This window comes from Hyperolius riggenbachi, chromosome 4 (genome assembly GCF_040937935.1).
Source record: "Hyperolius riggenbachi isolate aHypRig1 chromosome 4, aHypRig1.pri, whole genome shotgun sequence".
Classification (NCBI taxonomy): domain Eukaryota; kingdom Metazoa; phylum Chordata; class Amphibia; order Anura; family Hyperoliidae; genus Hyperolius; species Hyperolius riggenbachi.
This window is the reverse complement of record NC_090649.1, coordinates 249791743-249818861: the sequence shown is the minus strand read 5'-3', so window position 1 is coordinate 249818861 and position 27119 is coordinate 249791743. Positions and strand designations below refer to the sequence as shown.

The following is a 27119-nucleotide window of genomic DNA, read 5'->3' as shown; positions in this document are numbered from 1 at the left end:
TTTTGGAATGATGTATGATTTTCAATCTTCTTCTCACATGTACACCACTTTGCATTGTTCTTTCACGTGGAATTCCAATAAAATTGATGTATGTTTGTGGCAGTAATGTGACAAAATGTGGAAAACTTCAAGGGGGCCGAATACTTTTGCAACCCACTGTATTATTTATACAGTTAATGGAGAGGCAACATAGCATAATATAAGATAACATAATAATCTAGTCATACCCAGAGTCCACCTGGAAACTTTTGCTCCCAGAGCCTTCTGTCATGCTGCAGATCATGACAGCTCCATCTCTGAACGTGTTTAAATCCACACTGAAAACTTACTTGTTCAGTGTGGAATTTGAAGAAATATAATTTATGTTGTGGGAATACTTCATCCTACTACCAACTACTGAATCTGAGAGGCTAAGCATTTTGAGTCCTATGGGAGAAAAGCGCTATAGAAGTGTTATTGTTATTGTAACATTTCTTTACTTCTATCACAAATAAAAATATAGTATTTATTTCAACATAAACATATTTTACATGTCTGTATGTTTTAAAAGCTTTTGTGCAGTGAATCTTCACATAAAAGTTTGGGATTGTAAATTCTTTAATTTTAGCAATTATAAGTAGAAAAACAGGTTCAGTACAATTAGATTACTAAAGCTAATACAAAATGCAAAAGTCAAGATGTCACACTCTTCTAAAAACAAAAGCATTATGATAATATGTGTTAATTTACTTGTTAGAAGTCTTAATAATTTTACCAGCTAATACATTCTTTTAAGTATAATGCAATTTGGTTTTATATATAGAATTTCAACCTCCTTAAAGACATATATAGTTGCAGGGTTTATTTAATAGAAATCAGCAGCTTAGGCTGTTAAAAGATATCCTGGAGAATATTACCAAAGTGAAAGCAAATTTATGTGGTGAGAATAAAGTTCCATTCTTTTGCAAAAGTTTGAGTCTGACCCTATAAAATGTTAAATCAGGAAGGGAAAACAATTTCAACCCTTTAAATAATTGTAAGTATTTCATTAAATAAATGTGGCCACTTGATTGCATAAATTAAACCGGTGATAAAATGTGGAAATTGTTGGAAGGCATCTTGTATAAATTATCACCCAGGCTATACTTCTCTAGGAGGTAGCTTTTTATCTCCTATTTAACTAGAAGTGAAAAGTCTGGGTTACTGCTGAAAATAAAGGCTTTTTTTTGCCAGCCTCAGCTAATAAACACTTTATAGCTGTTGCCTGTATAATATCTGTGATTTCAAAAAAGTTTGGCATAATACAGCTTGATAGTTAGAAGGTGGTTCTCAAACTAGCATTACATAAAAAAAACAAATAGCTTACAATAAAGTAACTGAAGAAGTTTATAATTAGCAACAAAGTTTATTTTCTCTTGTTAAAAAAAGTTGGGGCAAAATGTCTTTTGTCACCCTGTTTGATTTTTCTTTAAGGACGATAATTTACAGGTGGCTGTTAAATTTAAAGTTTAATACCCCCTTTGAATGTGCATGCAGTATTACCTATTTTTTTTACTGTTAAGTTTTTTTTATTCCCAAAATTACTTTATTTTACACTTTACTGACAAATAATATATATATTTTTTTAGGATGGGTTTGGAAGCCCTGGTGGAATCTTATGCCTTCTGGAGACCTTCTTTGAGGACATTAACATTTGAGGATATACCTGGCATACCAAAACAAGGTACACTTCTTCTCCATTTTATTATAATACTTTCATTTGCAAATCCTGTTTTCCAAATCATATAATTCATTGTCATTTTAAATGTACAGGCTTGTACTGTAAACATTTAAAGCAAAACCTTATTTCTCATTAGTTTTAGAAAACTAGTGTGTCTAAGTGACACCTCAATATTTCTTTAAAAGTTCATATTTTTTCATATGTTGTATTCATTTTATAACTTTTAATCCTCTCCAAAAATGCATACAGCTTCATACAATCACAAAATAACATTTCCTTTTCAACCACATCTCGAAGTTTTTCTTCTGCTTTATACAAATGTAGACCCTTTGTAAGCAACGTCTTCATAAAATAAGTGAATGTTTATAAGGTTTTGTTGACCTGCTATGATTTTTTTTTTTTTACATCAAGGAATTTACATTTATCACTGTGTGCCTTTTTGCTGTTCTGCAGGGAAAGAGCTGACCTGCACTGCACTTTACTAGTCAACAATAGCAAATATGCTAGATAATAGCGCACTTGTGAACTGCAAAAGCAGCCCAGACCCTAGAATCTAGGCATTGATTCAATAAGGTTTTCTCTCAAGAGACATTTTCTCATGCTATCTAAAAAATACCTTTTCAGTTCTAAGTAAATAAAAAAATTTACTTAATAAAAAGAAAGTGGGAAAATATCAAAGTTCAGTTGGAATAACTTATTTTTTTTTATTTTTTAGCTTGCTGGGAGTTGAAATTATTTTTGTTGACTAAATGTGAAAACATTTCTTGTGAGGAAAAAAAAAAACAGGAGAAAAGTTTACTTAATCTGGCCCTGTGTACTTTATTTTCAGAAAAATAAATATATACCCATCTTAGACCTAGTAAAGTTTAAAGCCCATCTTGCAAAAGTTGCTTACATTAAAGGAAAGTTCCATTTTTTTTTACATTTTTGTGTTCTTTGGTCATTTTATTAAGAAATGCTGAACATTTAAATCATATTAATAATAATTTTAATAGCAAAGTAAATTGTATTAACATCAATACAGTGATAACATTCCCCTAATGATCAACACTAGCAACTAACTTTTGCACAGGTGGACTTAAATTGATATGTTTAGTAAATAGTCGGAACTGCCATGTTGTGCCACCAACTAATTTACAAATAAAACAATATGAATTAGCTGTGGCCATATAACTTTAATATTTAACACAATGGGCCTGATTGAATTAACACTATGGCAAAACAAGAGTGATTCTACATGGTACATAGAGCTCAAACCACAGCTATGTGGCATGTCATTACCTTGCATTGCTGGCAAATTTAGTTTTTTTTCAATTTCTTTTCATTCTGTGCATGAATTGATTTCTCTTTTAAGAAAATCTTGGTCAAACACCTAACCCTGAATTATTTTTTTTCAGAATTTTTAAAAAAAATATATTTGTAGAAAAATCAGTGTGTATTTTTAAAATACATTTTAGTGTAATAATAAGTTAAATGCAAGATGCTTGTGAATACTTAGGTGCTTGCATATGTCTCCCCACCCATGCACGTGTATTGTAATGCATTGCCCTGTTTTAGTTTAATATCCATATTTACTAGAATATGCCTATTTATGAGTTTATGAGGGTAAGTTAGCTTATTTTAGACTCAGACTTCAGATTTGCACATGCTCAGCAAGTTAAAAGTTGCACCAAGGATGCGTTATTTTTCATTCATGTGAAAAGGGCATCTGATGTTGCCAAGAAAAGTAAATTTGATTATGAAAGGGTGCTGGATATAGCTGAGAAAATTTAGTTCCATTATAAAAGAGTGCTGGATATAGCAAAAAAATACTTTTGGTTATAAAAGGATGCTGGATATAGCCGAGAAAAGTGATAAGGTGCCAGATATAGCTGAGAAAATTCAGTTTGGTTCTAAAAGGGCGCCGAATATAGCCGAGAAAAGTGATATAGCTGAGAAAAGTGATATAGCTGAGAAAGTGATTACTTTGACCTAACTTCTCCCTACTCCCTACTCTCACACAGAACACTCTCCTGGTGGTGCCTAACCTTAAGACCCCCCTGGTGGTAACTAACCCTAAGACACCCCCTGTTGGTGCCTAACCCTAAGACCCCCCCAGGTGATGCCTAACCCAATCACCCCCTATTGTGGCACCTAATCTTCGCAGTATTTCATGTCAAACATATATGTTATGTTGAACCAATATAACAAAACTAACTGATATGACCAAATTTAAGCACCTGCTAATATAACCAATTTTTAATTTTGGCTATATCCGGCTCCCTTTTATAGACGGAGAAAAAAACTAAGGCACCCTTTTCACCACCTTATAACTCCGATTTGAGGCAAATAACATTCTATGGTGGTGCCCTTTTTACACAGACAGCTCAGGCGCCATTTTCAACTGATACCACTATTTTAATATATGAGAGCAAAGGCCCATGACATTAATAGGTGGTACTCAGCATCTGTGACTCAACTTAAAGTAGTTCATAAATTAAGAACCAATGGTTTACGAACTGCAGATACATAGAAACTAAAAGACATAGTTTATGCATTATAACATACCAGTATTTAAAAATAATATCCAGCATTACATATTTAAAAAATTCAAAATGTTGCAAAAATTGAAAATATGCTTTAAACATTTTTTTTTTTAATTATGTGTATCGATATTAATTTAATGAAAAATTATTGCTCTAAAACTTGTTGTAGAACGTGTAAGAGAATAACAATTTTTAGATATTTTATTCAGATTTTAATAACATATTTATGGTTTTTGAAGACATTATTAAAAATCTGTATTGAGGGATATTAACTGATAGGTTATAGCCTGGGTGATATTAGACCATACAGAGATATATTATATGGTAGGGAATAACTATATGTATACATACCTTATATACTCGTGTATAAGCCTAATTTTTCAGCACAAAAAAATGTGTTGAAAAGTTCCCCCCTCAGCTTATGTGTGAGCCAGAGGAGCAGAATGGATGGTGTAGCAGGTTTTGTTACTGGCAGAGGAGCTGTTTCTTGGTAGCTGGCTCCCTGCTGTGTCCGTATCCAGCATCCCCTGCAACATGGTGTGCAGAGTGAGCTGGTCAAGACTACCTGTGTCCTCTGGCTTGTGGAGCGGAGTGTGCAAGCAATATATCAGCTTACACAGGTCTGCTTATAATCGAGTATATACGGTACTCAAAGAAAAAAAGCTGTATAAGTAAATGTTCTGATCAGTTTTTTATAATTGGATTATTGGCTATAATTTCTTGATTATCAGAATTACTGTGTACATCTAATGTAAGATGCAAAAAACAAAAACTAACAAACATACAATCTAATATAAAATGTAATTAGTGCTGAGTAAATTCAATTTTGTGTTAAAATTTGTCAGTTTTAGTATGCCATTATAAATCACTGTTATTTAAACACCAGTTTGCACTTTACTTTTATAGGAATTCATTTAACATATATCTTAGGAATTTATTTTACCACTGAGGGTGATTTATGAATGTTAAAGAACACTACACTGCCCGCAGCAGATGCCAAAAAGTGCAAGCTATTGCACTTCTGCAGCTGTGCATGGTTTAGATGAAGTGAACAGGGAAACAGTTCATGTTCTAAAGTGTCTTTCTGAGCTCCTCGGATTTGCAGCATAGTTATGTTTATTGTGTAAATCATTTGACCTTTCTGATGCTTCTCTGTGTCTGCTTTATATAACTAATTTGAATGAATAAGGTGTTATTAAATATGACAGGAAACATGTTCTGTCTATCGCTTTTGGCTTTATCAATGGTCAGTTTCCCAGAAGCTACATCAGGCTGCAGTTTTATGAGAGGCAATAAAGATAAGGGACTCATCAGGATTCTTTTTGGAGTTTGTTTTTACACTGCCTCACATTACTGACTTGCTCTGGTAGTTTTATACCAAAATCTGCACATTTTTTTTATACATATGTCTTGTTATACACTCACCTCGACAGCATTCCTGCAGTGACTCTAGGTCTTCCAAGAATCAGCTTAAAGAGAACCCGAGGTGGATTTGTGAAATCATATTAGGACACAGAGGCATATTGTGTGTATTGTGACCAGCCTCTGTGTCCTTCTATAGTGCCACCAGCCCCCCCCCACCCGCGCTCTGCTGTTCCCTCTTATAAAAAGTGCCAGGCTAGCGACACGCAGATTGTCGCTAGCCTGGTATTTACCTTCAGGCTGCCACTCACCGCCACTCCCCCGCCTCCTGTATAGCACGGCTCCCTGCCTGTGTCCCTTCCCGCCTCTGTAAGCTTCCTCCAATCGGCTTACAGAGGCAGGGAGGGAAGGGACACAGGTGGGGAGCCGTGCTATACAGGATGCAGGTGAGTGGTGGTGAGTGGCAGCCTGAAGGTAAATACCAGGCTAGCAACAATCTGTGTGTGTGTGGGGGGGGAGGGGGGGGGGGCAGCAGAGCAGGGGGGGGCTGGAGGCACTATAGAAGGACACACAATATGCCTCTGTGCCCTAATATTATTTCACAAATCACCTCGGGTTTTCTTTAAACAGCTAGCTTCCTGTGCTGCTTGCCACAGCATTCCCAGAGGTTGAACAGGTGCACATAGCCACACACCTGTCTTATTGCCTCTGGTAGAGTGTGCGTTCAGTTAGGGTCCGGGTGGCCACTCTGCTGTTCAAGTGACCAATGGACAGTGGATCTTGTGGTTCCGCTTGATTGATCTCTGGCCCAATAAAAATAAGCCCCATTTAGTGCTTCACTGATGTGTTTCGGACTGATCTAATGTTACGACTTTCTGCTGACCCTTGACTATGTATTGTAACTTCAGGATCAGGCCATAACATATATATTGGTTCCTTGGTACAAGACTTCACAGTCCAGAGTTATACATTCTGACCCCAACACACTGAAGAGTAAGGGAAAACTAGCAATCAGTGTTTAGCCTGGGAGTATCCCCTTTACAGTGGGATGCAAAAGTTTGGGCAACCTTGTTAATCGTCTTAATTTTCCTGTATAAATTTTTGGTTGTTATGATAAAAAATGTCAGTTAAATATATCATACAGGAGACACACACAGTGATATTTGGGAAGTGAAATTAAGTTTATTAGTTTTACAGAAAGTGTGCAATAATTGTTTAAACAAAATTAGGCAGGCGCATAAATTTGGGCACCACAAAAAAAAATGAAATCAATATTTAGTAGATCCTCCTTTTGCAGAAATTACAGCCTCTAAACGCTTCCTGTAGGTTCCAATGAGAGTCTGGATTCTGGTTGAAGGTATTTTGGACCATTCCTCTTTACAAAACATCTCTAGTTCATTCAGGTTTGATGGCTTCCGAGCATGGACAGCTCTCTTTAACTCACACCACAGATTTTCAATTATATTCAGTTCTGGGGACTGAGATGGCCATTCCAGAACGTTGTACTTGTTCCTCTGCATGAATGCCTTAGTGGATTTTGAGCGGTGTTTAGGGTCGTTGTCTTGTTGAAACATCCAGACATTGGTCTCCAGAATCCGCTGATACTGAATGGAATCCATGCGTCCCTCAACTTTGACAAGATTCTCAGTCCCTGCACGGGCCATACAGCCCCACAGCATGATGGAACAACCACCATATTTTACTTTAGGTAGCAGGTGTTTTTCTTCGAATGCTGTGTTGTTTTAAATTTTAGTTTCATTAGTCCACAGCACCTTATTTCAAAATAAAGCTGGCTTGTCCAAATGTGCTTTAGCATACCTCAAACGGCTCTGTTTGTGCTGTGGGCGGAGAAAAGGCTTCCTCTGCATACAGCATCTTCTTGTGTAAAATGTGTTGAATCATTGAATTATGCACAGTGACTCCATCTGCAGCAAGATGATGTTGTAGGTCTTTGGTGCTGGTCTGTGGGTTGACTGTTCTCACCATTCATCGCTTCTGTTTATCCGAGATTTTTCTTGGTCTGCCACTTCGATCCTTAACTTGAACTGAGCCTGTGGGCTTCCATGTCCTCAATATATTCCTAACTGTGGAAACAGACAGCTGAACTGTCCTGAGATAGCTTTCTGTGTCCTTCCCCTAAACTATGTTGTTGACCAATCTTTGTCTTCAGGTCATTTGAGAGTTGTTTTGATACCTCCATGTTGCTACTCTTTAGAGAAAATTAAAAGAGGAGGGAAACTTACAATTGGCCCCCTTAAATACTCTTTTTCATAATTGGATTCACCTGTGTATGTAGGTCAGGTGTCACTAAGCTTATCAAGCCAATTTGAGTTCCAACAATTAGCTATAAAGGTTTTGGAATCAATAAAATGACAACAGTGCCCACATTTATCTGTATCAAATTGTTTTGTAATTGCTTGTATTCTCTATTGTACAGCACCAGAAGATGCTGGCACTAAAAATAACAATAACATTTCTATAGCGCTTTTCTCCCATCGGACTCAAAGTGCACTAATTAAATCCAAAGTAATAATTTATTTTAGCCATTTAAAAAAATATTCAAGATCAAATACCCTCATGCCTCATCTCAGCTGCAGGAAAGTTTTGTAATGCTTAGTTATACAATTATTTATGCTTGTACTTTGCAGCCACTAACAATCATGATGATAACTATAGTAATTCATTTTATATGTGTATATGTTTTAGGTAATACTGGTACTTCATCTTTGCTGTCTGGACCTGGACCTGCAGCCACTCATCCTCATCTGCTATCAGGTTCCCCATGCTCATCGCCTGCTTTCCACCTTGGAGCCAACACAAGCCAACTTTGTGGTCTTACTCCAGCAGATTATTCAACCTGTGGCCGCTCCAGCCTTGCACTTAACAGATATAGCACATCACTTGCTGAAACTTATAACAGACTAGCCAACTCAACCAGTGAACCCTTTGTGAGCCCAAGGACCCCTTCCTATGTAGGAATGGCAAACAGCACCACAGTAAATATGTCTATGACGGGAGCTGACAATGACAGCTTTGGATGTCCACAAACAAGCTTATCTATGCAGATTTCAGGAATGTCTCCTCAGCTCCAGTATATCATGCCTTCCCCAACAAGCAATGCATTTAACAATGGCCAGCCACACCAAAGTTCTTACAATGCTTTCAGATTACATAGCCCATGTGCTCTGTATGGATATAACTTTTCTACTTCTCCTAAACTAGCTTCTAGTCCTGAAAAAATTGTCTCATCTCAGGGAAGTTTTTTGGGGTCTTCTCCGAGTGGAACCATGACTGACCGACAAATTCTTTCTTCTGTAGATGGTGTTCACCTTCTTGGTGGTGCTGGACAGCAAAACTTCTTTGACTCCAGAGGCTTAGGAAGTCTTGGGCTGTCAGCGTCTCAAGTATCTGCACATATGGTTTGACCATGTGTGTTGCGTATGAAAAAGTTATTTTTTTCAGAACAGAACTTTTAAATGGTTCTATCATAATATTGTTTGACAATTGAGTTCCTTTTTAGAACTGAACTTTAAGCCATGTTAATTCTGTCTGTACATATGTAGATATATACATATATATTACAAAAAACTATGCACTAACTTGCTGTTAACTATTTTGTTTTATTGTTTCCTTTTGTAAGTTTTGTACTTCTTGTATTTTGCTTAAGCACAGAATAAATAACAAAAAAGCACAACCACTTACTTAGCCAACAACTTTCAAGTCTTATTTAATTGAATATGTACTTGAAATATACGGTGTAAGCCATACTCTCATAACTAATGCAACATACAGCAGCTAAAAAGAATTCCTGACTAAATCTGGAAAGAAAATATTGAAAAAAAATGTCATGCACCATTCTGAATTTGTGAAGAACTGAACTTTTTGTTGATTTCAAGTTGTTTCAGTCTGGAAGAGGACCTTTCTAAGTGCAGTTGCATGCATTACTGAAACTGAAACCAAGTAAGAAGCCACAAAGCAGTTTTATTTGCAAATGGTTCAAACAAATTTCACATACAACAATATAAGAGACATGCTCACAACAACGTCTGTTGGACTGATGGACATCAGGATGCTAAAGGCTGTATAATAAATCATCTCCGAAGATCTCCACTGGAGGTATTATAAGTGACCCACCAATCCTGGACTGGATTTTTAAAAAGTATCTGCTATTAAGTAGTAAGATGTTACTAGTCTCACCTAGATTTGATCATATTGGATCATAGTGAATTTGTTTAAGTTTTCATTGTGATTGCCTGCATAAAATTTCAATCACACATTTAATTATTTACTAACCTTTCAAAATCCCCTATATTCAAATTTGAAACAGGTGAGAGTTGCAAACATTTACTACCTATTGGACAATATTTAAAGCTCCAGGTTTGCTTGTAGATCTCTGGAGATGCCTTGCTACACCAGACACCCCTAATTCATGCCATAGTCAGTGGTGTAGTTTAACCTGTACACTGTCAACCCAGTTTGAAGCAGGCAGATGCCAATGGAGCATCTGATTTGAAAATGTCTCTTTGCCTTTTCATGCTACATCTACTTGTTAGGATCATGACAAAGGAGTGGAGCATGTAGACAGGTGTTTGGAAGAGCCATTTTGATCAATTAACCCCACACTTTAATTTACAGTCCATGAGTTTTCTATTAAACTACTGCACGGCTGGCCTTGTCAAGAAGTGTCATTTTCCGGATGTTAACTGATGTGCTCCAATAAATGATCTACCACATGCTAGCCAATGCAATTTGTTTTACAAATGTGCAAATAATAATGGTTTACATTTATGGGCTTGTACACCTTGGGCCATATGCAATTCACTTTTTCTCTTGAGTTTTCTCCTAGGAGATAATTTTTCATCTTTAATTTAAAATAACTTTTAGCATTTTGCAATGGAAAAAGTATTAAAAAGTAGGTGGAGATGTACTGTCAAAATTATTTTGAATATCTCGTTTGCTTGCTGGTGGTTTAACCACTTAAGGACACCGGGCTCAAACCCCCCTAGTGACCAGGCCATTTTTCACTAATTAGGCCACTGCAGCTTTAAGGGCTCGCTGCAGGGCCGCACAACTCAGCACACAAGTAACCACCCCCTTTTCTGCCCACCAACAGAGCTGTTGGTGGGGTCTGAACCCCGCTGGCATGTTTATTTATTTATCTTTATTTTTGTAATACATTTTTTTTTTAAATTTTTTATAGAAGGCTCGTCCTTCCCCCGCCAAGCAATCACCATGATCAGCTGTCATAGGCATCAGCCTATGACAACCGATCACTCCTGTGGGTGTCAGGAGGACAGGCGTGTCATACGGCTGTCCCCAGTACAGCGCTGTCATAAATCACAGTGCTGCTGTACCGTGTAAATAGACGGTGGCTTCACCATCTAACAGTTTCCTAGCAGTGATTGCCGCTGGGAGGCTGATGACGGAGCAGAGCAATCTCCTGCAAAACACTCCCCCAGGACCTTGCGCCGATCAGCGTTAGGCGGTCCTGGGGCTGCCGTGGCAGTCATGCCCATTGCCGTGACGTGGTCGGCTAGAGGTTAAATGATATTTTATTTACAAGTTGTGAAAATAACACCTAGGAGAAAACTCGGGTGAAAAAGTGAATTGCATACAGTCCCTTGTTTCTTTTTGTTGTTTCAGCAACTTTTTTCCTGGCTATTCCCAAAGTGTCATAATTGTTGCTGGTTACTTCTGTATGGTTACAGTGAATGACTGTTAAGAATTGAAGGTCTTTAGACTGCAATTGCTTTTTATAAGCTTCGGTGTTTATTTACAGTGCTGCTCGGATACCACTTTTCACTATCTGGATCTAATTCGGATCCGGATACCCAGATATCCGATCCGTGTCGGATATCCAAGTTTAGTATCCGGCCGGATTGGGATAGCCGAAGAAAACAGGAAGTGACCTGAAAATGGCTTAAAATGCTTCCAAAAGTCTCTTGAAATAGCAAAAACTCCATTCGGAGGTCTCTCTCTCTCTCTCTCTCTCTCTCTCCCTCTGTCCCTCTCTCCCTCTCTCCCTCTGTCCCTCTCTCGGCCTGCATGCCTTTGAAAGGGATTTTTGCCATTGAAGGTGATTTTGGCTTCGGCTTGGATATCTGAACTAACTATCCGCCCGAATTTCGGATTTCAGATGGGAAATCCGAGATTGCTCGGATAGTCTATTTGGATTTTAAAAAATATCCGAATTGCTATTCAAAGTTCGTATAGTGGAATAAGTTTGGATTATCTGGGTAGTTCGGATATCCGAAATCTTGCTGAGCACCACTGTTTATTTACTAAGGTTAGAAATCAGTGGAGAACATTACTGACCCTACAAAGTGATCTAGGGTTTGATGCATAAAAATAGGAGGCTGCAATGGAATAGGAAGGCTGGAAATGAGGTGTGCATCACTCTGAGGAGAGGAGCTGCCACACAAGGCAGCAGTACATGGAGGAAAAAGGCTGCTGTACAAGAAGATGATGCACCTGGAATGGGATAAGAGCTACATATACCTACTGTACATGTAAAAAAAAGGAGCCCAGAGAAAAGGGCACCGGATATAGCAACTAGTAGAATATCGGTAAAATTACCAATATTCTTCTACTCAATTCTAATAGTAAAATATTGGTAATCTTTACAGGTAATTTACTAGGACCTAGCCTAAACTTATTCTCACACAGAACCCTACCTCTACTGAGACACAGTGTGATGTCAGGACCATGGTTCTGACGTCACACTGTGGGAGTCTTGTTGCATTGTGGGAAATAACAGCTGTTTCCAAAAAGCAAGCAGCATCCTTCCACTGACATCACCTGCCAGCGGTAAAAATTTCACCATGTGATAATGTAAATCAGGGAGAGGAAAGATTTTACAATGGGGAACATTGACTAAATCATTTATATATAATTATAGTAAAAATGAAGCATTTTTTATGACATTATTTTCACTGGAGTGCCTCTTTAAGTGCTACAGGTAAGTGCTAGTGCTAATTGCATTTTTTAGTGTTAGCATTCATTGAGCATCTTAATTCACCCCTTATGAAGAAGATAATAGTTACAATGATGGCCAGTGATTTACACATTTTCCAAGTTTGTTGCAAATAGCATAAAACTTGATATCCAACCAAATAAACTCATACAAAGTGAATATAATTGTTCAGTTTAATTAGGTAACACATTATATTGAAAAATATACAGCGGTTAAAAATGTTTTTGCAGTTTAATGTCAGTTTGTTCTAAAGGAGGTGCTAATTATGAGACAACTATTTCAATATTTGTATGAGCAGTATTTCCATTTCAAGGCAATAAGTCATCACTACAGAGACAATAGGATGTGCAGAGGCTGCTCTTGGACCTATGGGGCCTACATGAGTCCTTCTTCTAGTCGCTGCATTAGCTCTTCTTTTTTATTATTATTATTATTGATTTATAAAGCCGCAACATATTCCGTGGTGCTGTACAAAGTAAGAAACAAAACATGGGGTACAAAATAATACAGACTTTGGTACACACCAATATACAAAATACAGAGTTGGTACAAAATACAGAAAAGGTACAACATACAGAATAGGTAATAATAGTGAGAAAATTAACATGAATAAAATGTGTAACAAATTCCAAAACAGAAAACGTGAGAGAGCCCGGCTCTTGTGAGGTTACAAGATCTTTATTTCTGCTGGATTGTTAAGGTCACTTCTATGTGAGCTCTGAATATTGGTAATCACTAGTTCCTTTTCCTCCAATTACACATCTCTTACACAGTGGGTGTCCTTAGACAACCAGGTTTGGTGGTCTGTATCATGCAATTATTCTACTATATATTCCGTTCTAAGAAGGTGGTGGGTGGTATATCATTTATAGAAATTAGTTGTAAATGGCAGCTTCGCTCCATACTGCAGTTAGCAATCATATTATTAGTAGTTTCTACACTGAGGCACAGAGGAAGCACTCTTGCACTATAGAGGACTGTTGGACTCCTAGAATATTGACCCCTGGGAGGAGGGCAGTTACTCTTGCAATGTATTTATCTGAGTTCTAGCACTTTATTGCAATTCTGCATGTATGAACCTAATAGGTATCAATAATATAAGAGTTTTCTTTTCTAAAAAAACCCACAGAACCCCTTTAAGCAATATGTATACACTCTGCCATCTTCTCCATCCACACCAGCAGGTGTTGCAGTTTGATGTGGCCATGTCAGTAGTGTCTGTCCCTGTCCACTGCAATGCTTGCTGGGAGATATAGTACTTTAATGTGAGTATATCTGCTAGCCATGGGTTGTATGAACATCACAATGAAGGACTACATCTCCCAACAGGCATTGTGGTGTCATGCTCTACCGCTGCGGGTGCCTGAAAGTTGAAACCTCTGCAACTTTGAATGGAGAAGGTGGTGGAGCACATAAAGACAGGGTGGGGTTACGGGGGGCGAGGGAGCAGTCCACTGAAGGTGAGTAATGCTTGCCACCCCTCAAAAGCCCACACTATTTATGAATCTCCCTTTGGGGAATGTTCATTTTATATATTTTATAAAATCAGTGCTGAGATCACTTTAAGTTGTTTTACAAAACTGTTACTTTCATCTGAGAAGAAATCCTTGTCATGACAATTATAATCACTCTGGTTAAATCTCTAAATTGGATGTTTTTGGTAGCAACATCATTAGGATGAGAGCTGTATGATTTTAAAAGAATAGTACCACTGCAACACTCCCTTCAGGGTACATAGTAATTAGGTCACTGGCTAGTACTAAACTGGCCATAAAAAACGAAATCCAAAAAATGAATAGTACTTTGACGCCAAATTATGGTAAACAGTTTGTGTCTCTTATCATAAACATAAAATAGAAAATTGTCAAGGTCTTTAGAAAAATCAGTGAAAACTTTACAAATAATAATGATAAAAAAATCATCAATCTAACAACATTTGCAGACAAAACTTAGACATTTGCTAAGGTGTGGTGTGCCTCCTATTACTACATAAGGCAACTGTTAAAGAATGGCAAAAAGGTTCTCCCCTCAAAACCTCTGCAAGTTTGCAGGTAGTGGTCGCCATCAAAAAGTGCATAAGAAAATATTTAATGGCCAGCAAATACAATTCTGAGCAACTCTAGCAGACAAACTTCAGCTAGTTAGATGGAGGGAGAAAGACTCCAAAGCCAAATGAAATGGAATACAAGAAAATAGATCTTTCATATATAATGTAAGCCTCAAGATATCATATTTCCACATGCAGTTCAGATCACCAAATGGAATATAGATTTAACAGAATAGTAAATGCTGAGAAAAGCCACAGTAGCAGAAGTCCCATAGCTTCATCACATGCTAGGATTGAAGCACTATCATGGCCAGACCTAATGCAAAGATTGCCAAGCTATTGGACACTGAAGGAGAACAAATCAATTTAAGAAGCAGGCCCAACCAGGACAAACAGGAATACATCTTTATATTCATTTTTATCCAGTAAAACCTTTCATAGCACTTTGGGCCAAGCTACTTCCTAATAAGTTACTATAATACAGCAAAATGCTTTCAAAGTAAATATAGCATAGCTTAATCATAGCATAGCGACAGACTGCTGTATCAGCTGCTGTTTCAGACACCTGCATTTGCACATTATCAAGTCATAAAGACATAAATGCACCCAATCTCACCTTTAAATATTTCTATACCAACACATCTATACCAACACATCAACCAATCCCAAAATAGGGCAGTATTCAAATGCACCAGCAAGTACATATGGACTGTGGGATTATAATAAATTCAGGATTATTGCAGGTTAAATGCAAATTGAATACAGCTTGGAACTGATACAGTCAATATCTCCAGGAAGTTTATCTGATTGGCTCATTTCCAAACTACAATTTACATTAAGTTTGCATGCAAGCCGGATTTATTTGCATCTCAAGTCAATTATCTTGGTCATGTGATCAAACCATGTGACTGCACCAAAAGGTACATTGTAAAACATACAACAGAGATTTCCCTTCTTTCTCATGCTTTGGTTTGATTTCCTACTTTTTTTAGACACGCTATTAGGGCTTTGCTAGGTGGAATGTGGGTGATCTTTTGGAATCAGGATGGTTGGTTCTCTCTTCTAGGAATGCTCATTCAGATTCTGTGGAATTGAAATTTCCAGATTTCCCATTGGATATCAGAAAACGGAAATTGGATTTTCCCAGAAATTCGGTTTACTGCATGTAATTTTAGCCCAATAACAGAACTTGGAAGCATTGGACCAATCAGAGAATGCAAAATTACTCCACGAAAATCAGATTGTTGATGTCATTTCAGACCAATCACAAGATACTACAGAGTATTCTTGAGTCTTGTGATTGGCCTAAAATTTCAAATCGGAAGTATTTAGCCAATCAGAAAATGCAAAAAAAAGACACCTCAAAAACTGTAAAATCCGGAAATTGAAAATTGACATTGACGGAAATCAGAAGTTGGAAATTGGCATTTCATAGCACGCTGTCCCCCATCAGGTCCTCTTGTCAATGTTGAAACTCATTAGTGCATTTGAATATTGTCTTATTGTGGGATTAGTTGATGTTTTATTATAAGGATATTTAAAAGTGATACTGGGTGTGTTAAAAATGTACACTTTATGGTCTTACATTACACTAGACACATTCAGGTGTCTGTAACAGCAGCTGATACATCAGTCTGTTGCTATAAGATGTTTAGGCCATGTTATAATTACTTGTCACAAAGAATGTGTTATTGTGCTGTGGAAGATTTTAGTGGTATAAAATTTGTATGAAGATTTAATCCTGTTTGTGCTGGTCACACCTGTTTCTTTAATAGCTTCATCCACTAAAATAGTGATAAATCCCCCAAAATCTTGTTGGAAATCCATAGTCAGATCTCTAGAGAAGGGGGAATATGTAGTAGAATCATTAAGTTGTCAATAGCCTCATTCTTATAATGTAAGAATCACCACAAAATTAAGAATCATCACAGCTCAACCTCGTCTCCATTTCTAATAACAATAAAGTTGATTCAGAAAACTTTTCTAGTGCAATAAATGATGTTTTATCTAAAAATTCATAGTGATTTAACAGCCATGATTAAAGTTTATTTTTTATTTAATTTAACATAATTTGCTTTTTCAGTGTATAAATGAATGTTCTTTGAACTACACAATAGTTTACCAAACCTTTAAAGATGGAATCAAATTATTGTTTTTTTAATCAATCCAATTATTTTTTACCTTGTTTAAATTCATATTTTTAGATGTGGCATTCTTTATCACAGAAAATAACGGCAGATTGGAGAAAAGGTTTTATTTCCTTTGTCTCAAGCTAGGTTCACAGTGGTCAGTTGTGTTGCAGAATAATCCTGCATGTCAACTCACTGCCCCTACAATTCTATGGGACTGTTCACAGTACAGCATTGTAACTGATCATGTTATTTTAACTAGCTACATTCAGGCTTTGTATTAAAGTCTATGTCCAGTCTCCATTGCAGTTCACAGTTATTATAACACATTATTATTATTATTAATAATAATATTTATTGGATTTATATAGCGCCAACATATTACGCAGCGTTGTACAATAAATAGGATTACAGACAATGATAACAGGGGTGACAGCAAAATACAGGTAATAGACAATAGATACAACAATACAGGTAATAAGAAATAAGACACACAACACCATGCAGATAGTAATACAATGCCAGATCATACACTGGAGTGGTAGTGGTAAAAAATACAAGTTCCATAAATCTGGGTAAAGTGCGCACAGTCAAGTATGATACACAAGGGGAGAGGGCCCTGCCAAAGGCTTACAATCTAGAGGGAGGGGTTGGTGGCATGAAAGGAGGGGGTGCATCAAGAAGTTCTCGGCAGATAGGATTAGGGCAGTGTTGAGTTGATGTAGGCCTCCTTGAAGAAGTGAGTTTTGAGTGCTTTTTTAAGGTGTTGAAGGTGGGGGCAAGCCTGATGGGCAGTGGGAGAGAGTTCCACAAGATCGGGGCAGCTCCTGTGAAGTCCTGTAGTCGTGCATGGGAGTGCGAGATGCATGGGGTGGTTAGGAGGGAGGATGGTTGTTGGAGGAGCGAAGTGGGCGGCCAGGTGTATAGCTGCTGACCAGGTCAGATGTAGGTTGGGTAGGACATTATAATGTGTGCGTTATGCAATTGACCACTCTGAACCTAGCCTAAGTGAAAAAACAGGGCCTGATCTAATTCATTTTTCTCTAATATCACCCTAGGTGATATTTCACATCGTATTAATAAAATGCCTTTTAAGTCACCAGCTAACAAGAAGTTTCTTAGAATACTTCTGGCAGAGCGCTAAAAAGTTTAAACAGAAGATCAAAATTACCTCTTAGGAGAAAACTTGGGAGAAAAATGAATTGGAATGGGCCCATTATGCTCATTTTAGGATGGGTTCAAAAAACCTCTGAGAGAAAAGGGGAAGCAGGAGCCCTCTAAGTATAGTAGGTTAGCAGAGTACCTGTGTAGAGTAATGCAATTTGCAAGTACTCACATGGGTTGGTTGCCAAAAGCAGCAAAAGACTTATGGTACACTTGAACTGAGAGGGATAAAGTTTCTGCCATATTTCTTACATTTTAAACAAAACTAGTTGCCTGGCTGTCCTGCTTATCTCTTTGGCTGCAGTATGGTCTGAATCACACTCCCAAAACAAGCATGTGGCTAATCTAATTCAGGCTTCAGTCATAAACATCTGATAAGTTTGTACAGTGTCTATGGCTGAGTATTAGAGGCAGAGGCTCAGCAGGACAGCTAGAAAATCTGCATTGTTTATAGGAAATAAATATATCCCTCTTAGGCCCCGTTCACACTTGCGTTCTGGGATGCAAACGGACCGGATCCGGATCGGATCTGGACCAGATCCGGATCGGAACCGTACGGTTCCGATCCGGATCCGATCCGGATCCGGTCCGTTTGCATCAGGCATGAATCAGGCTGCCATCCGGATCCGTGTGGTAAAAATAGCGAAAAAAACTATTAAAATTGTTGGGGTGTGGGAGGTCAGCAGAAGGTGCACCTGTACAATCAGGTCCTCCGCTGTTTAGGGCCTCACCTCCACGTCCGACATACTGCCAACAGCTCCAGCACAAAGTCACTGCTGCTCCACTCCAGGAATGCTGGGCCCATGTGTCCCCATCCGAAATGGTCGCTAGAATACGCATAAGAAGTGGGGTAGAACGTCCGGTTTTGATAGCCAGTGTGTTCTGTGCTTTCCGTTCCGCATTAGTTTCTATATCCTGATGGTGCAGTCAGGCTCCGGTCCGGGTGCGTGGGCCGGATGATCCGGTCCCGAAAAACTCATGTTGGAAAAGTGTCCGGAGTCCGGATCCGATCCGGCTCCGTTCTGTACGGAACGTACACATGTGAACGTCCGCATAGACTTTGCATTGCTATGCGGAACGTACGTTCCGTGTGTACAGTATACGGTCCGGATCCGATCAGGCAGATCCGGACAGCGAACGCTAATGTGAACCAGGCCTTAGTTCAGTTGTACTTTAACTTGGCTGTGTAGAAAGTCTGTCTCCACTCAGGTCATAATTTGTTTCAGTTGCTCTCTGGTAGGGCAGTTGGGAAATTAATGGGACAAAAGGGAAAAGGGAATAGGGTAAGAATTAGCTATTCCCTCTTATCGCTCTTAGAAGCAATTAGGAATTCACTCATGCAGTTGGAGTAGCTTGGCTAGATGCAAACAATCTTTATTTAGACACCAGGCAAATACACCAGGGACGAGTGAGCAAAATTTTTCAAGTTTGGTCTTGTAGAGAATTGGCCAAAAATTTGCTTATTAAAACTCTCATGAAATTGGCAGCCATTTTGGACCAAATTCTGTATTTTCATGAATTACATTGAAGTCATTGGTGCAGGCTTCTGCATTTAATAGCAAAGCCCTTATATACTCTTGAATCTCCAATTAAGATTAATCATTTTTTAAGATGAATGAAGGGTCCAAGGTACACACACAATGTCCAGATTTGATACAAATGTTCCAGAGAAAATTTACATTGAAAAAGTTAATCACATGACCCATAGATACATGTGCTGGAGTGCTGGAACTTCTTCCTCTGCAGTAGGTCAATATCTGACCTTGTCTACCTCCTTTCTCTGTTCCCTTTGTTGGGAAAGGTCAGCACTGTGCAAAAAAAGACTGGCAGGTGCTTCCTCCTAGCTCCTGTCTGGCTGCATCCTGTGTGATGATGTTGATATAAATAGTGAAGTTTGGACATTACACAAGTTGCTATTTAGTCCAGCCAAGCTTTGTATAACAATAGCACTAGAAGCAGGGGCATAACTATAAATCATGGGAACCCCAGAAAAACGTTGATGGTGCTGCACAATGTTTACACCCTTTCACCTGCCAACCCCTTGTGACCCTCAGCCTGGGGGCCCACATGGCAAGGGTCATAAAACCAGTGTGGCCATCATGCTTTTCACACCCATAACAAGTGTAGCCACAAAAACATCTGCTCTGAAGGAAGGACCCCTTTATCAGAGAACGTAAGGCTCTGGGCCAGCCTGAAGTACCAGGGACTGCTCCCCTCTAGTTATGCCCCTAACTAGAAGTCACCATTGCAAAACCCAGCTCATGGGGAATTAAAAATTAATAGTGCAAAAATGCTTTAACTATAACTGATGACAATTGTATGTAAATGAAAAACTAGGTAACAGTGTGTATTGAAGAAACATACTTTATCTTTGTGGCCTTGTTAGAAAACTGCACATAAAAGTGAATAAACTTTTAAGTATTCTGAGTGTAATATTTGCCTGGTACAAAAGTCCTAGAATATTTTGCTTACTTTTTCTACGAGTACATTAGGCCATCACTGTTTTTTGTTTATTATTTCAAGTAAGCCACATTCCATAAAACACATTACAGTCTAATAACCTGCTTATAGTTTTGAGTTGTCTACACTCTATATTTAAAAATACCTAATAGCTCGTCAGAGCTTTTGCTTGTCATTAAATTGACACCTGTTTCAACACACAAGCAACCCCTATCTATGTCAGAGAAGGAATCTGCTGGTGACTGGCATAACAAGGACTGAGAGTTGTTGCGTACATCACAGTATAGTATTCTGATGCCTCTAGATTGTTGGTGATGTTTCTTGTCTACAACATTCCAGTGTCAACAAATCACATGGAGAATTCCAGTTGTTATCATTTGCAAAGTAGAACATTTTATATAGTTGACTGGTGAAACTGCCATACAAGAATAATACATATCCTAATCTGAATGTTTACCAGCTCATTATGATATGGTTTACACGGAACAATTAAAAAGATAAGCTGAAGACATTACAGTAATAATAAATAATTAAAGCTACTGTAGATAGTCATTTAAAGGAAATCTACATTTTTTGTTCATGGTCATAATTTTGTAATATCCACGTGCAGACTTACAAATTAGCTACCTAGCAATACCTAGTCTGGAGCTTAGGCACCGGCCACTTCCTTCACCAGAGTCTCACTCCTGTAAGTTCTAATCTTCTGGGAGAGATTCAGTCTGACCCTTGCAGCCTAAACACCAGGATGAAGCAATCCAAGCAGAAGCAGCAGCCCCACCCCCAGAAACCTGAAACCAACCGTCTAAAGGGTTGAGCTTATGTGTTTTCCTCATGGTTGAACATACTTTGTCCCTTATAAAGCTTTCCGTCTTGTGGTAGCACAGGGAGCTGCAGCATGGGCGATGCTGATTCTGATTGCACCAGTTCATCGATGAGCTCAATCCCATGAAGGTTTAATAAAACTTGCATTAACAGTTAACTGTGATACCCAGGGCTAATAAATGCACAGGGTACTATAGTTTAATGCACTTTTAGTGAATGAACTCACTGGGATTTAATAAAAACAATTGCATGTAGTGATAGGCTGTTGTCACTGATTGTTATTGGGTAAAATGATACCAAGAACATGAAAAAGAAAATCAATGTCCATCCGGCTATTGCTGATAAAATATAGTTTTATTGTTATAGATTCTAAACCTGACCTGCAGGATATTATTAATGCTGTTATTGCTGATACAAATGCAATAATTACTTTATATTTACCATATTATCATAAACAAATGTAATGTGTGGCATGGTAACTTAGTGGATAGATTGTTCCCCACAAAATTTGCATCAGTGTACAATAGGGACATAAGACTGTGACTATGATGATGAGCTCCTCTGAGGGACAGTTAGTGGCAATAGAGATGGCCCAAACTGTTGTGAGTAGTTCACTTCACAGCCAAGAACATGTATTCGCACTTGCGTCAGCAAGTGAACACAGAGCATGTTCAACCCGCCCCCATTACATCATCATGAAGCCAAGCTTTGACCCCTCACTCCAGAGTCAGCAGGCACATGGCAGCTATCCCTCCCTCCTGAACCACACCCCCATATAAAAATGGCAGCACGGCAGCCATGTTATAGTCTGCCTGTAGCTGCTGTGTGTAAGAGCAGGGAGAGAGCTATACTGCAGATAGGGAAAGCGTTAGTTAGGACTCTGTTCTGTGTCCCCACTGAGTTTCTTGCTATTAGTACAGCGTCCTGAGCACCCAAATAGCCCTTCTAAGGGCTGGTACTGGTACATAGGCTTTCTTACTTTTGTGATGTGATATCGCAGTTCTGTGGGTCTCACTGTCCACAGTGCACTGATACAGATGTGCACTGTGCACACTGCTGCTATTGGTACAGAAGCTTACACAACACCACTTTAAGTGCTATTTTTGTTCTCTTTTTATATTGTTATATTGCAGTTCTCTGCATCCAGTGACTGTCCCATACAGTGACTTTAACTGGTGGACACAGGTGTACACACTGATAGTGCTGATACAGTACCTTGCACAAAATAATGTACACCTCATCATAAGTGTTACCGTATTTTTTTCTCTCTTTGTATTCTTGTTATTTGCAATTCCCTGCATCCAGTGCTCATGTTAGCGGTTGGAGACCGGTCTGCTGGTGGTCATAGTAGTGCACTGACTACATAACCCAATAATCCTTGACCACAACTACTGGCATCATCTAGTATCCAACCACTATTGCCCCCTGTATTGGTCCTGTATTGTGAGTGATTGTTGCAGATAGCATTATATAAACCCTTTTGGTCACCATTTCGGTTGACAATGCTGTTTGCGGTTGTTTGCGGAGCGTTTGGTCTGTCAGTGTGTACCGGGCCTAACCCTTACACTACCTGATAGACATGTACATTAGAGATGTAGCGAACGGTTCGCCGGCGAATTGTTCCGGGCGATCTTCGGTGGTTCGCGTTCCCCATGCAAAGGCGAACGTTTGCGGAAGTTCGATTCACCCCATAATGCTCTATGGAGCAGAACGTTGACCCTCTACATCACAGTCAGCAGGCATATTGTTGCCAGTCAGACTGCACTCACGCCTGGAGCCCCACCCCCCCTTATAAAAGGCAAGGTCCTTGTGCCGTTTTACTCACTCGTCTGCCTACACTAATTAGTTAAGGGACAGCTGCTACACACACTCTGCTAGGGAGAGTTAGGCTCTTGTATATTACTCCCTCCTACCCTCCTACCTATTCCCTCCTCCCGGAGGGAGGAGGGTCTCATCAGCCAGGGAATCATAGTATTTCAAAAGCCAGCTTACATACCGTGGCTGGGAATTGAACTCAGGTCTCACTGCGTGGTGGGCAAGTACCTTAACTGCTGTACCCAGAGGCGTATCTAATGGGGTGCACATATGGCAAGTGCCATAGACGCCCCTGTCTCTTACCTCTCAGTGGGCGCAATTTTGCGGTGCCCTGTCACTGTTCACCAAAGGCACGCTGTCCCAGGTCCCGCCTCCCCATTAGATCGGCTGCCTGCGCCATTGCCGGTGCTCTGTCCCTGATACATTACCTCTCCAAAGGCTGGCAACGTGGAGGCGCTCTTTGTCTTATGATAGATGCGCATCCAGGTCCCCTCTCTCCAGCTTCGTTCGTGGGCACTGCTCGCCGCTTCCTAGAAGAAGTCTCTTGAAGTTAATTGGCTAGCCGTCCCCTCCTGTGATAGGCTGAACGGTGCGGGCGTCTTGTGCGGCTGTCGGCTGATGGGGAAGGAGCACATCAACAGTACCACGCAAGACGATGGGCTACACAAACTGGAGAGAGGCAAGAAGTTGTTTTTTAACACACAGAACAGGCGTTTTTGGCGGTGGCTGCTGGAATTAGAATAGCAAATAGAAGTGGCAGCGCCAGCTTGTAAAAGAATGTACTAGTTTTTCCTTAACATGATGTGACTGCATTGTGAATTTTCTGCTTCTGCTATTAGCCCGTTTTATTGATGTTATTAAAAAAGCCTTTTTAGCCTGAAAGTGATGTGATGCACATCTTGAAAACTATGGTGTGACACTTGTTTTGGTAGCTGCTAAATTGCATTCACAGTAACGTGGTGAAACAGGTGTAGTTGGGCTGTGACATATCGTGTAGTGACATGTGTATGGTTGTTGCTGTGGTCAGGTGGGACAGCCCAAAGCACATTATTAAACGTGTCTCTGTGTGTGTGTGTGTGTGTGTGTGTGTGTGTGTTGTATGGGGTGTGTTGTATGGTGTGTGTTGTATGGTGTGTGTGTGTGTTGTATGGTGTGTGTTGTATGGTGTGTGTGTGTGTGTTGTATGGTGTGTGTTGTATGGTGTGTGTGTGTTGTATGGTGTGTGTTGTATGGTGTGTGTTGTATGGTGTGTGTGTGTGTTGTATGGTGTGTGTTGTATGGTGTGTGTGTGTGTGTTGTATGGTGTGTGTTGTATGGTGTGTGTGTGTTGTATGGTGTGTGTTGTATGGTGTGTGTTGTATGGTGTGTGTGTGTGTTGTATGGTGTGTGTTGTATGGTGTGTGTGTGTGTGTTGTATGGTGTGTGTTGTATGGTGTGTGTGTGTTGTATGGTGTGTGTTCTATGTGTGTGTGTGGTGTGTTGTGTTTTCTGGAGTAAAGATATTGCCACCTGTGCTAAAGTTCTGAAAGTAAGGGTGAGGAAAGAATATTAAATTCGGAGTTTAAAAAAAATGTGGTATGTAGTGGTGGAGAGGAGACAGCACATTAGAGTTGAACTGCTGCCTCAGGTGTTATGTGGATCTACACACTGCCACACTGTTATGTGGGGCAACATGCTGCCTCAGAGTTCGATTTGGGGCTATGCGCTGCCTGAGGGTGTTATTTGGGGGTACATGCAGGCAAAATTGTTAGATTTAAAAAGCTATATATTAGGGGGCGGGGCGCAATTTCATTCCTTGCCATAGGTGCTCTTTTCCCTAGATACGCCACTGGCTGTACCACCAACACTACTAACTGAAGCTAGCCTAGCATGTACCATTTCTGCTCAATCCAAGAGAAACATTAGGTTGCTTAAAGGGAACCTTAACTGAGAGTGATATGGATGTTTCCTGTTAAACAATACCAGTTGCCTGGCAGTCCAGCTGATCTCTGTGGCTGCAATAGTGGCTGAATCACACCCTGAAACAAGCATGCAGCTAATCCAGTCTGACTTCAGTCAGAGCACCTGATCTGCATGCTTGTTAAGGGGCTGTGGCTAAAAGTATTAGAGACACAGGATCAGCAGGCGATTCAGGCAACTGGTATTATTTTAAAAGGAAAAATCCATATCCTTCTCAGTTTAGGTTCCCTTTAAGGATTTGTTGCCTAAAAGCCAACTCACATTGGTTGGGAATTGAACCCAGGTCTCACTGTGTGGTGGGCAAGTACCTTAACCACTGTACCACCAACACTACTAACTGAAGCTAGCCTAGCAAGTACCATTTCTGCTCAATCCAAGAGAAAAATTAGACAAGACAAATAACATTTATATCATGCTTTTCTCCTGGCGGACTCAAAGCAACAGAGCTGCAGCCACTAGGGCACACTCTATAGGCAGTAGCAGTTGCCTAAGGTCTCCTACTGAATAGGTGCTGGCTTACTGAACAGACAGAGCCGAGATTCGAACCCTGGTCTCCTGTGTCAGAGGCAGAGCCCTTAACCATTACACCATCCAGCCACTGCTTAAGGATTTGTAGCCAGGCATGGCCTTGCCTTTTGTGTTCAACAGTTGTCCAAAGAGAACCCCAGATAGCCGACAGCTATCAGGAGTGGCTCGGGTGGGGCGGCAGAGTCCTGCAACTATTATATACAGCTTGCTTGCCAGTTGCTGGTTGTCTGCCATTGCGAACACTTACGTGGAAGCATTCAGACCATAGTCAGATCCTACAGTGTGTTTGAACCAGGAGGACCTGGGAATTCACACTGAGCCAGATTACTTTTGTTTATCATTGTATTATTATTTAGACTAGTTCCAGGGTGTAGAGACCAAGGACCTCACACCCAAGACTAGGGAATTGTATTATCATTTGTGTTATACTCCAGACCAGTTCCAGGGTGCTGAGACCACGGACCTCGCACCCAAGACTAGGGAACTGTATTATCATTTGTGTTATACTCCAGACTAGTTCCAGGGTGCTGAGACCACGGACCTCGCACCCAAGACTAGGGAACTGTATTGTCATTTGTGTTATACTCCAGACTAGTTCCAGGGTGCTGAGACCACGGACCTCGCACCCAAGACTAGGGAACTGTATTGTCATTTGTGTTATACTCCAGACTAGTTCCAGGGTGCTGAGACCACGGACCTCGCATCCAAGACTAGGGAATTGCATTATCATTTGTGTTAGTCTCCAGACCTGCTTGTGACGCCCATCTTCCAGGGGTCACTAGCCACCGGGTCTTCTTGCTATCCAGCCTGACTCCGCCCCTTGGAGAGTCTCAGGCTGCTGGAAGGTTCTTGTACTCTCAACAGCAGTACTGCTCATACTGCCTGCTATCACCTGTTTACAGGTGCATTACTCAAAGTATTACTGTTACACCAAACACTCACATACCTTAGGTGTCCAGAGGTTAGCAATATATCTGTATTATCGGTGATTCTGCAGATCATCAATAATCAGGTATATATCTGCATTCTTGGTGATACTGCAGATCACCAATAATCAGATTCTCTCTGCGTGCTGACACCAATCGCTACATCGCCTCCCCATTGAAGTCTATTGCGGTTCGCGAACTTTTTCGCGAACCGCAACCTTTCGCGGAGGTTCGCGAACCAAAAATCGGAGGTTCGCGATATCACTAATGTACATGCCCTGGAATTTTTAAAGCAACTTTATTCCACAAATGTAGGCATGTAATATGATTTCTGCCCTTTAGAGACTGAAACATGACACTGCGTCAACTATGTAATTTTTGGTGGGACATTTGCCATAGATCCCACTCCGGCATGCCACGGTCCAGGTGTTAGGCCCCTTGAATCAACTTTTCCGTCACTTTTGGGGCCAGAAACAGCCCCTCTAGGTTTTAGAATTCGCCTGTCTATGGCGTTTCACCCATTCGCTGACCTTTGTGGCAAATTCCGAAAATTTGATGTTCAGGCCATCATTACGTGGCAAGACTATATGTTCTGTAAAGCAGTGCATAATATCTCACTGCTACATAAATATACATATACAATAGTAATAATGAGCATGTATTTTAGCCAAAGCATAAGACTTAACCGGTGGGAAGTAAAGATAATATTT

At 39.8% G+C, this 27119-nt stretch overlaps 1 protein-coding gene across 1 annotated transcript in view; it reads left to right on the top strand.

Moving 5' to 3' along the window:
* The window catches only part of TBX18 (T-box transcription factor 18), a 76039-nt gene extending 66710 nt beyond the window's left edge, over positions 1-9329 (top strand). The window contains exons 7-8 of the mRNA XM_068279387.1: positions 1608-1702; positions 8293-9329. Of these exons, the coding sequence (XP_068135488.1) occupies positions 1608-1702; positions 8293-9011 (814 nt within the window). The 3' untranslated portion in view covers positions 9012-9329. The remainder of the gene's footprint in view (positions 1-1607; positions 1703-8292) is intronic.
* The last annotated feature ends 17790 nt before the right edge of the window (positions 9330-27119 follow it).